Here is a 12,689-nt window from a genome sequence, read left to right as displayed (position 1 = left end):
ATTTCACAGAAATTTCTGATGCCACTAGCCAATTTAATAAACATTGCTGTATTTCAAAAAATGTTTTTAATTTAATAATTACTTGGTAATTAGTTTAATAATATGTGCTAAGCGAATGGATGGCCATATTACTGCTATGTCATGAGTGCTTTATTAAATATAAGTTAGATCCTTGTTTGCAATATTTTATAAACTGTGCCAATTTTTCTTTTTCTATGTAGTTTTCAAGAAAATAAGTTCCTCTGTGTATGGATAAATTACAGGGAATGTACTGATCTGCTTGTAGAATCATCTTGAAAATACATAATGAACTTCATTGGGAATTATGTTATTCTGAACATTGTGCCATCCTGAAACTTCTAATGGTGTGGAGTTTTCAAGTCTGAAGTAGCTGGTGAAACAATATTTTATTTGAAGTAAAGGCTATGAACTGCCTTTATTTATCTCCCATTTCAAATTTGCAAATTGATCAATTTAATTTGAATTTATTTAGGGCATATCCTCACAAACCTTCCCTGATCTGAGTAGTCCTATTGATGTATGGCTTGCTCTTGTGTTAAAAGTCTGAAATATCTTTGGTGTTTTGTTACATTTTTCCAAATGAAGATTTGTTTGTTTGTTTGTTTGAGTATTTTCTGGCTAATAGTGACACTAGTATGGGCCTATCTGGAGGTCTAAGTCCTTATCAGATTACTGAAGGAATTTACTGTCTCACCTGAAGGGACTTCAGCTTGAGGAACAGGAGTTGTTCAGCATAGTCAGGACATTCTTCTGTTCCTTGGGTGTGCACACATGCAAGAAATGCACACATTAAATATGGTGCTGATTTTTTAGTTTTAATCACCTGTACTGGCCTTTTTTCTCTTTATGTGCTGTGAAGACCAAATATAGGACCCTCAATGCATCATGGTGAGGATATATATATAGTAAATAAATTGCACTTGGTCTGCATATCCTATCATAAAAGTACCAAGAAATGATGATTAATCCATTCATTTACCAAGTTCTGGGTCATTTACATGTTCTTTTCCATCACAAGAACAGAGAATAGGCATCAGTGATTCAGGGTTTCTGTGCAATGTATGTGAGACTATTACTTTGGAAGAAAGACTCCTACTTCAAATGTTATTGAAAAAATCATACATAATGCTTGTAGATGAATAGATTTAAAGTTCATCCATTTCAGAAATCAATGTTGATCAATATTAGAAAGAGATTTAACTAAATAAAATTTTAGGCTCTTCTAGCAAAGAGCTGACTCATTGCCACAATATTAATGTATTAGCTGCTTACCCAAAGGTGGCATAAACGTTTGAAATTTCAGTTAATTGTGCAGTATTTAGTGTTGTTGATGTCTGTGGAGGTGATTATTCAGTTATAAAAGTAATTTAAATAGTAATATATATTTTATTTAGGCCCCTTTTTAGACAGCGTTAGATTTTAAAAGAAGTACAAACCCCAAACCCTGTACAGAACTGAGCAGGTGGTTCTACAACAACTGTAAAAGAAGAAACTAGAGTGTGTGTATTGTTAAGTTATGTTCATAAATGAAAACAGAGGTGTCTGGCCAGAGAGAAAGTCTGTTCACTGCTGTTGCAGGCAGTCTACAATATAATCTCACCATACTTTTGAGATTCGAGCTCCAACACAGAAGTATTTGAATTGTTATCAAACATTAGGCAGGAAAAATCATAAGAAAGCTGTGTAAGGAGCAGAGCTGAGCTGATGCTGAAAGGAGAACTGATTCTTATCCGGAATTGAGGAGAAAGACAAGAACTACAGGGAATGGGATGAGCACAGTGATACAGATGGTGAAAACAGCTTCCCAGAAATTCATTATCTGAGTTGCTCTGCTGTCCTATCAGCTGGTTTCTCTTGCATTGCCTTTGCTTTCACTAACAGCTTTGAGCCTGCTTTAGAGTTCTCTGCAGTTAACAAGAGGTTTTTTCCTTTATTTGCTAGTCTTTGTGTCTGAGTCCTAAGGGAGAGACTAGGTACTTGTGTTCTGCCTGCAGCATCTAACTTGCTCGTTATAAACAAGTTTGATTCAGTGCCTGAGGGTCAGTTCAGCCTTCCTGCCAAAAAGCCCCCTGAAGCCAGAGGTGGGTGACCTTTTCTGATGAATGGTTTGCTTTGAGAAATATGCAGGCCTGGTCTTTCCAAATATATTTGTAATTCAGAGCTGAATTTGGTAACTAAGAGCAATGAACTACAACATACAGCAAATATTACTGAGGTGTTTCCCTCCAACATTTCCAAACCAAATAGCCTTAATTTGCTAGTGATAGATTGCTTAGAGTCCCTTAAGGGCACTTTGTGGGCATTTGGCAGCAGCCCTACCAGGGAACAGAGCAGCTCATCCCTGAGCTGTGCTGGACACAGGCTGTGGAAGGATCCCACTCACCAGGCTTGGAGGAGTGAAGGCACATACTGCTTCTTGATTTTCCCATGGCTCCGGGTCTGTGCTCCAAATGACCCCATAAACGAGAGGTGAGTATGGGCAGACACTGCCTCCAGTTAACTGCAGGTCGATAGAAAGTTATTTTCATGTAGTCCTGAGCCTACAGAGGTTATTTTTGGTCGGATCCCTTACTCGGAAGCTGTGCATCCGAGGCTGAGGCATATCTATTTCTTTTAGCAGCTTTCAGCTCCTGCAAGGAGATGGGTATTAGTATCAGAAGCAAACCAGAGACATTAAATGAGGCCAAGGTGACTGTACCTAAGTGTTAGATAACACAATAATTTAAAATGATGAATGAAATAGTTAAAGAATTTTAATTATAACCTACAGTACAGACACAGGATGACCCTCATAGCATGGGGTGTGCAAAACTGTGAATATCTCTGGCAGCTGGGTGCAGGGGAGGTATGAGGGGGAGCAGCAGGTACACTGACAAAACAGCTTTTTCACTCTAATTTCCAAGAGGTGAAATTCCTGCTGTCCTTGTACTAACCAGTGTGGGGTGGGTGGGGGGGGAAGCAGAAAAATAAGAAATAGATTGCTTTCACAAAACAAGTGGAAAAAGTCAAAGCTAAAAAATAATAGAGTTGCATTTTTTTTTTCAAAACCTAATAACAGTTAACAGACAACTACTGGAAAGACTGGATTAAAATCATTTTCTTGCTAAGATCCATTTGTGGTGAATACTGAAGAAGAATTTATTCAACCGAATGGTAGGTGGAGAAGTATAACTTGTATTTAAGACAGCACTTGTTTGGACATCAGAGGCAGGAATCCAAGACTGAAGTATTATATACTTGACTGTTTTATGTTAACTGTGGAGTCTGATTCCAACCAGTAAAACATGTGATAGTGGAACTAGTGTCCTGAACACAATATATATGAGTAGAGCAATATAGATTTAACATGCATAATTATTGGAGTCTTTGTCCCTGCTATAATTTTAAATTAGTGATCTCTGTTTTTAAATCTCTGTTTTAAGCTGCAGAAATATACAGAGAAAATACTTATCTTGGAGCAGAGATACTGGTTGTGTTTTGTTGCAATAAAAAGAGATTTTGTCCTTTTATATCTGTAGCTTCACGAGCTTTTAAAAATTCAAAATCTTGTTTTCTGTCAGAGATAGTTCTTAATTTTGCTTTTTAAACTTTATTCAGAACCCCCTATGACACATAAGACAAAACACATGAAACAAAGTCAGTCTTTTCTTTTCCTCCCTCCCTTTTCTCTTTTTTTTTTTTTTTTTTCAGAGAAGTAACATAAAAAATGTGTGTGGTGTAAGAACGTGTGCTGAAGTTTCATGTTTCAGGTAATCTTCTTGAAAATAATGGGAGTCTAGATTGCATCAGTTAGTTTAAAAAGTGCTATGCTATTGGTAGGAAGAAAATGGGATTTGAGCCAAAATTTGCCTGTGTTGCTGCCAAAGTCTGTATCAGATTTAAGACACATGCTTCTGCAAGCTTCCATGAAGGTTGTGAAAAAAGTTTTCATACAGAGTTGGATTACAGCTCTCGGCTCAAAACACTGGCCATTACTCTACCATCTTAAAAGCCTGCTGTAACACGGAGCACAGAATCCAGCAGATTTCTTACATTTTCTGGACCACAGATGGATTTTGAATGTCTCTTTGTGTCTTGATGGAAGATATATTTACTTCATTAACTGGAGTCCATACCTGATTGCTTGTGAGTGTGTATGTGTATACATACAGATATATATCTATTTAAAACCTTATCATGATTTTATTTCAAGCGTATCTAAGATCTGCTCCAAGAAATTACATTCTCTAGAGGAACTTACAATTGTTTTGAGCAGCAAAGAGACAGATATTTACTCTCAGATGTTGGAATCCTTTGTGAGTTTATGAGAGAAATTCTGGAAGCTTTTCAGTGTCGGTGGCAGAGAAATGCCTTTTGAAACAGACACTTCCAGCTGTACAACAACGACTGCGTAGTAACCTGTGGATTTTAAACATCAGAATGTACAAACCGTGGGCAACTGTGAATATTTTCATGGTTTCTTTTCTACATCTACTGCATGGATCTGACTATGAGAATGGATCTGTGAAGGTAAGTGAACTTTATTTACTATGATTCTTAATAATACAAATTTCCAGAATTAGCTACATTTAATGTGCAAGGTAGTGAGTTTCTTGCTGTTTTGGTAATGGCTTGTTTTTTTTTCTTTGGTGATGGTTTAGTTACAGAGATTTTTACCAACCATAGAATAAAATTAATCTACAGGGAATTTAAATCTATATTATCTACTTAATATTTTATGACTTTTTTACTAGTTATTAAGTACTTGTATACTTTGTTCTTGAGTTAAAATTTTCGTTTCAGTCATGCAAAATAAAAGAAAAATCTGAAAAAGAAGCATGAGTCAGAGTATTTAGAATATTTGGTAAATACACTTTATTATTTCAGGTGTTTATAATAGTAGGAATTAGTATGCTGGCATTGAAATTTTCTCTGTAAAAACACGTGTTCATCAGTTGTTCAGTTATTTGCCAGATATCATAGAAGCATCTTTCTTTTCTTTCATTAGAAAAAGTTATATAGGATTTAAAAATAAACAGCAACTAGTAATAATAGAGCACATTGCCTGGAAATTAACTTTTCTTCCGAATATAGTACATGGAACAAAATTTAAGCTGAAGCCTCACCATGAGAGTAGGATTTTTCAGATCTGACTCTGAGGCAATGTGAGAACATGCAGGACAATCATTTAGAAAAATCAGAACAAAAACTGGAACCAGTTTCTACACATCCAGTCTGTCCAAAAATGATTAATTCAGTGTGTGGTCCAGAACAAATTATTTGTTTTTCACTAGCAGAGCAAAACAAGCTAATATGTTTGTTTTCACTTCAGAAAACCTCCTGCTTGCAAGTGATGACCACACACTAGTCTGTGAGCCTGCTGCATGCTGACCTGTGCTTTAGAGAAGAAATGCTAAGTTGTGCCTAATTGCAGCCTGCTGTTGCCAGCCCAATAAGTCGTGGTGAGCAATGTGTGCCTCAGGATGACTGATGCCTGCTGACTGCTCACAAGCTTCTAATTTACAACCTCAGCAATCAATTCTTTGAAGGCATTAGGACCAGAGTAATAAGCCTTGTTTAATACATCAATTTGTGCACTGCATGACAAATCACTTTATTTAAACCAGAACATGCTTTCTAATACAGAATAGTAACCATTTTATAATTGGCAGGGCTGATAATTCTATCCACGTGTGGGACGCAAGTTTATTCAGCACAGTAGTAAAACCACTGGAAAGCCCTTTGATTGTGAACTTTGAATCCATATCCACTTTGCCTATAGTAAATGCAAGAGATCTTCTTGCTAGCTTATAACTGGCTTACAGTTCAGTCACTGTGGTAGGATTGTCCATCCAACATGGGTACCACTGTGATTATTTTCACTCACATCTGGTTACCACCATCAAGCAGTCAGCTTAGCCACAGGCTACTGCTCTTGAAACAACTCACTGAGAGTTTCCAAGACTATCCTGAAGGAATCTTACAGGTCACACTCAAAAAGGTGTCACACTAAAAAAGGTATCACACTCAAGTGCTGTATTTCACTTGCATTGGCTGCTGATTGCCAAAAGGAAAAGACTGGCTTTCTGCTTGTTCTTTTGGTATAGACAGAGGTTTTTGGCTAATGTTTGGTTTTCTTCTAATGTTTTACATACAGTGTCAGCTTTCTGGATTGTTTTCTCCTGTATGACCTGTGGTCTTCTTTGTGTGTACATATGTGGAAATACATTACAAAACGTCCTTCATCTCACAGTGTTGGTGGCACACAGGGTTATGACTATTTTTACCGTTTGCACCTCAAATCGAATTTGCAGCACACAGAAATGATGTATTGCATTCACCTACCCTACCATATTTTTTTTAAGTTCCTAAAGATCAAGAGCAGCATTGCCTGGATAAAACCCACAAGGTCAGGATGCAGGTAATACACAACTAATGAGACCTAGGCAGGGTTAAGCACCAACAAGCTGCTCTGCCCCCTGCTATGTGAATCCAAGTGAGGTGAGCTCTGCCCAGGACACCTGAATTTTTAAAATGTTTATGCTTTCAGCCATCAGGTGGTGTCATTGTGGCATCATGCAATACAGTTTCAAGGGACTAAGGGTTTAAGTACTCTCTTTTCCCCATTCAAATATCCTGATTAAAGGCATGAATGTTAAAAAGCTTATGTACAAGCTGCCGTGATCCAGCATCTCCATGGCAGCTGGCTTTTCCTAACCTTTCAAAAACTCCATCCTCTTCTGAGCACATGAATCCTTTTTCCCCACCAGTACATGTATTCCTTGCCTGGCAGAGCTCTTCCTTCCTCTCTCCATTCCCAACCTTTTCTACTCCCAGCACCTGGCCTGTGTTCCCTTGCCTCCAGGACTCAGGGACTCAGTTTTCCAACTGGTCTCTTTTTTTTGTGCTATCCAAGTGCCACCCTCCTTCCCACTCACTTCCTCCTGGATGGGGACATCCTTCTTCTCTGTCAGACCCTCAGGAGTTTTGTCCAAGCTCCTCAGAGACAGCCCTAATGGACACCTTTGTTTTCCAGTCATATCTGACCATGGTTCCCCCTTCCCTTCTCCATCCATAGCTTCCTCCTTTGTCCCTGTGTTTTTAACTGCCCCAGCTTTCCTTTTCCTAACCCATTTCTCATTCTGATCTCCAAAGATGATCTCAGCCTCCTTGGCCAGGTCTTGCCCTCCTCCATGAGTATTCACCCCCTTCCCCTCCCACAGGCAAACCCAGCAGCCTCCTGTCCCTGGATGCCAGACCCCTGAGGCCTGAGGGGGAAGAAGGGCAGGTCCTGTGCTCTCAGCCCCATGGGGGGCCTGCACCCATGTCCTGCTCTGCTCCCAGATGGACTGGAACCAGCACAGGACCTGACTGCTGAAAGCCCTGGGAGGGCTATGCTACAGCCCTTGGAGGCTTTCACATCTGGGTGGATTTTTTTTCAAAGATAGCAGTAAACACATCTGAGCCAGAAAAAAAGGTTCCTCAGGTGTCAAAAATTCACATCTTTGATTCATAGTAGGGAAACAGAAAAAATTTTTGCATGGATAAAGGAGGAGCTTCATCCTCCACTGTGGTCAAACCATTTTGACAGAGGAAAGCAAAAAATTATTAAAATAATTTTGAGGCAGACATCTGGTATGGAAAGTTTCAGCCTGAACATCGAATGTCTGGCAGTCAGAAGCACAACTGGAGCACAGGCTCATGGTGGGAAGCAGTGGGCAGCCTCAGGCAGGGGCAGCAAAGCCACACAGGTGTCCAACAGGGCTTGGCTCCAGAGCTGAACTGATGTCAAGGCTGGCCCTTGCCCTCCAGTGGCTTGGTTCAGGATGCCAACCTAAGATATGAAGTCCTTATAGAAGAATTAGATTTCCACGTGGGTTTTCTGAAGACTGAGAATTATTTTTTAAAGTTTTATTTCATCAGGAAATGCTTTTAAAATTCCTTATTGAAGTTCCTGTCCCAACAGTCTCTTACATTTTGGAACCACTCAGCTAGAGAACCGCAAATTTCACTGTCTCTCTTTCTGTCTCTCCCCCTCAAATTTTTCCTCTCCTAGAGCAGCAACAGACATAAACTACTTTTTCCAGAATTTTAAAATTAGATGTGAAGAGCTATGTCCTATATTCATCAGAGCTGAGGGAAATTTTTTGCCAAGAAAAGCCAACAATCCATCAGAGCTGCTTCTGCCTTCCAACATTAAAACTGCCTCTCTAATGAGGCTGCAAGTTTTGATCTTGGAGAATTAAAATCTCATTGATTTCCTCCTCAATTCTGCTGCTTCACATTATTAATAAAGCATTGGGGGACAGGCAAGAGAAAGGAGCAGCTGGTCACTTCCAAGTTAAACAGACTCAGAGACTTTTCCTTTTGCAGAGGTGTTGTCCCCATGCTGAGCCCTCCTTTGGTTTTGTTAGAGAGAAGCCCACAGTGGACAGGCCTGAGGAGTGTCCCTGAACTATAAAGCTGCTTTCTGATCAGAAAACCGAGGGGTTAGGTGGGCTTGGCTGGGAGGTAAACATGGCTGTTCTCTGTTACATGCACCCCTTTTCCACAGCTAAATCTTTTTTACTTCTGCACTAACCATTGTTAAAGCTTCGAGTGGTCGTTCTTGCTCAAACAGATCTTCTTAATCTCCTGCTGTCACTGTGCTGGAAGCCACTTCCCAAACACAGCTGGTACATAGTCCTTGTCCCCTGGTGAGAGTGGAGCAGCACCTCCCCATCCTCCTGAGGCCCTGGACCACCTAAGTGGAGAAGGCCTTGCCCTTGGGCAGGCATGGAAATACAGGAGAGCCATCACACCACGGGTGGGAGAAATCAGGGAGCTCTTTACATCTCCTTTCCGAGAGGCAGCTGCAGTCTGTCTGTCTGTACAGCTGAAACAGAGCCCTGGGAGGAAACCTGAGCAGCACAGCTGCCTGTAAGCTTTTGTCTCTGAAATTATAACTGACATTATAATGTTTTGCAGATAGAGCTACACAGCTTTCTAAAATCTGCTTGCAAATGTTGCTCAGTTTCTAGAAAAGTTAGATTCTAACAAATCTTCCGTGTCGTGGGATCTCTTCCTCAAAGGCAACTCCTGAAATTCCAGCAAAGTGCTCCACTGCTACGAAAAGCAATATGAAATGTCATTGGGAACAATTTCTCTGTTTAAACCAGCTTTTTATCCTCAAATCCAGCTTCCTTTCAAAGTTAGGAAACACTTCTAAAAAAATATTATGAGATTGTGGTTTTCAGAAGTAGTTCATTCTCCCAGTTTTGTCTGCTGCTTTTGATTCTCTATGATTACCATCTCTGAAAGGCACAATGAGCCAAAAATGTGTGAAAATATACTTACATCTTCCTGCAGAAATGATTGTTTGCGTTTTTTCCTTCAGAAGTGAGAAGCTATCAGGGAACTTGTGAGGAAAGCCAATTTGTTCTGACTTATCTGCTGCTGTCTTGACAAGGTGCACTGAAGGCAAACAGAACAACCCTGTATTATTATCATGCCACACAGCATCCGTCCTTGGCTCTTATCAATTTGGAAAGGCAACTACTAACACCCTGCTACTTTATCAAGAACAGTTCTCACTCATGAGAAATAGCAAAATAATCCCTCCCAACTGCTGATCCAATCCAGTCCATCTCAGCTAGGATTTTAATGTCTGAGGATAGAGCAGAGCTTGGAAAGATACACCAGGCCGTGTAGATTAATCAGATGCAGCATTTGAGAAATCCAATTATCAGATGTTTGAAATTAAACATTAATTAAACTTTTCCATCAGTTGTAGCTCACATCTGAAAGTCTGTGAAACCAAGGGGAGGCAAGAATGCAGGTTAGGAGGGCAGTGGGCCATATTTTTGTTAATTAGTGGTCTGAAAGCAACCAAAACAAGCCATCAGCTCAGGCTCAGTAAGTGTTGTTTGTTTCTGTTTTCTGCAGCCTGCTGCTGCTTTCTCCCACAGGCATTGGTGCTGTGTGGTGATATCCATGTAGGCTCCCACAGGAGGCAAGCACAGAAATGATCTGCCTGAAATCAGGAAAAAAACTGGTGCAAACTCTGGCTTGTGAGACCCCTGCCATGATGTCTGCAGTTTTTGTTCTGATCAACACTGTCACTACTCCAGATAAGGTTTACTTGTGTCTTATCTCCAGTGGACACCCTACTGGCATTTGGGAAAAATAAATAAGGTACAGTTGTAGGTGATAACTCATTTATTCCCACTAAAAAGACGTTGTACAATACTTTTTATAGTTATCACACAGTGGGATCTGTGATTCTTTTAGGCCTTTCTTAAAGAGCAAGCAAGTCTGGTTATAAAACTGGCCTTTGCCCTTTCTTGGACTTGGCTTTGAGACCATATTGCTGAGGGGGGAAAATGACCTGAGCTATGCTGCTGCAGGGTAGTAAATCTGATACGGTAACTTTCCTTCAGAAACACTTATTCCTGAGAAATTTCTTATTCCTCTCACTATGTGCCATTCCCTTATCTACTTCTCCACCTGCTTCCACCTCCCCAGCATGCTTTGCAAATCATCATACATCTTGCTAGGATTTGAGGAATGGAAACAAAATGCTGAGTGCCCCCACCACAGCTGCACAGACCCCCTTTGCCCATGGGAAACCAAGCAGAACATCTTTTTTTAACATCCTGGTGATATATGGGCTTCTGTACCAATGAACAGCAGAACAATTGCACAAGCTATTTTAGCTTTCTTGCATTAAGAAAAATTCAGTTTCCTTCCTTTGTGAAGGACGGCCGCGTATTTTTTTTAATATTTTTTGCCCAAATGTGATTTAAGGTGTGGGAGCACTCAGCTGGTGGTAGGACGCCATCTAGGGTCCTTCTGCTTCCACAAAGTCACAAAGTTTGAGCACGAACACCGTGGAGCTGGACTCGTGGGATTTGGCCATCCCCGTGGGCACCTCATGAATGGGCTTGGAAAGGGGCAGCGACCTTCCTCATTCTTGGGATGTCAGGCTGGGTTTGCCTGAGCCATGCTTTCATGGGAACAGCCTGTGCTGGGTGGGACAATTCTCGGTCACTGACTGCAGCGTGGTCACTGCTGAGTGCAGCTGGGGAGGGAATTCTATCTGAGTCACGCTGAATTGCAAAAAGTTGCATCATGTTACTGTATCGTATGTCACTTCGCACACAGAGAATGTGCCACAAAGACAGGCAAAACTTTTCACTTTAATTAGCAACGTGACTCAGAAACCACGTTAGGATACTTTTCTGAATTGCTAGGGAAATATTACTCAAGAAAAACTACAATTCCAGGAAAATGTGTGCATGTGATTGGGGTAACATAAGTTCATTCAGTGTTGGCAATGGCTTTGCTTTGTGAGTGACATTTTGAAACCCAGCTGTCCAACTGGCTACTCATACTTCCAAAACATTTATTAAAGTATCTTGGGGAAAACCCAAAAACCAATGAAAGCACTAACTGAAGGACCCTTCATCACATTAAAAAATATTTTCAAATATTAAAAGAATACATAGTCATCTGATTTCATGGAGGTCTGTGTTACTGAGCCATTCTAAACTCACTCTCCAAACCCCAGTGACTTCCAAAGAATGGACAAATATCAAGGGACGGTGACTACAGCCTGGACACGCTCATGTAAACACATTTAATATGCTATTTTTGATGTGTACACCCTGTCATAGTGTTGGGCCAGCCCCTAACCTGGTGTACAGTGAAGTGATAATGTTCTAGCTGAGCCCTGTATTAAGCAGCACATCTGCCTCAAGGCATTGCAGCAATGCAAGACCATAAGAACAAGCATGTAAGCAGAAGTTTGGAAAATTTGTAAGAATTCCAAACTTGTCAGTAGAATTTAGGATATATCAATGAGTTACCACACTGGACATTTATGACAAATCACCTGTGTTTTTTGCCTTACCAAATGAATGTACTTGGTCTGATCACTGTAGGAGGGACCTAAAGGTAAACTCTCAATGTAGTTGACTAGGCTTGAAAATGAAGAAAATTAGCAGACCAGTCCTTTTCTTTCATCTACCACTCCAGCTTTTCCATTACTGCCCACAAAGTGATGCACAATGGATGTTGTTATCTTCAAAATCACAACTGGAGGATGTTTCCCATGAGAGCCAAAAGACCTGGCTGTGGGAAGAATCATCTGTTTAATGAGAGTTGCAACTGATACTCAAAATATTTGCTGGCTGAGCAAAAGTGCCTCATTGTGGTGTAAAGACCCAACTGGCTAAAAGTATATAGTTCTGAGAGGTATTGATAAAATATTATCAGTCTCTGCTTTGGACATGAAAAATTAAATGAAATATTCTGAGATCCATGCTTCCACCAAATCATGTCCAATTCTGATGTTTTCAGTTATTTGCTTTCAGTATTTTGGTTTATGCAAGAGAGAATACAGCAACTGAAATGTTTCATCTCCAAGGATTTTTATAATGTAAGCATGCTACTAAAGTGCAAGAAGTCTAATTTGTTTGCTGTAGTACCACAAAAGATCTATTCTAGTTCAAAAGGCCATTCAAAATACAAAACAGCTGTTTTCTTGAAGCCTCAGAGACGTTAATATGATTTACTTGTGAGAACATGTCATCTTCAGCTAAAGTAGAAGCTGTTTTATCACCACCTTGATCACTAATTTTAGAAAACAGGTAATTAGATCTCCTTCTTCAGTGGAAGTTAAACTGGAGACCAAGAAGACAGACTTTCAA

The 12,689-nt window shown here is 40.1% G+C and overlaps 1 protein-coding gene across 1 annotated transcript in view; it reads left to right on the top strand.

Annotated features, from left to right (window-relative positions):
- The first annotated feature begins 4,304 nt into the window (after positions 1–4,304).
- The window catches only part of VEGFD (vascular endothelial growth factor D), a 30,081-nt gene continuing 21,696 nt past the window's right edge, over positions 4,305–12,689 (top strand). Inside the window, exon 1 of the mRNA XM_014875883.2 lies at positions 4,305–4,530. Within this exon, the coding sequence (XP_014731369.1) occupies positions 4,441–4,530 (90 nt within the window). The 5' untranslated portion in view covers positions 4,305–4,440. The remainder of the gene's footprint in view (positions 4,531–12,689) is intronic.

The sequence above is a fragment of the Sturnus vulgaris genome, chromosome 2 (assembly GCF_052056855.1).
Source record: "Sturnus vulgaris isolate bStuVul1 chromosome 2, bStuVul1.hap1, whole genome shotgun sequence".
In the NCBI taxonomy this organism is placed as follows: Eukaryota; Metazoa; Chordata; class Aves; order Passeriformes; family Sturnidae; genus Sturnus; species Sturnus vulgaris.
This window is presented reverse-complemented; position numbering and strand designations above follow the sequence as displayed.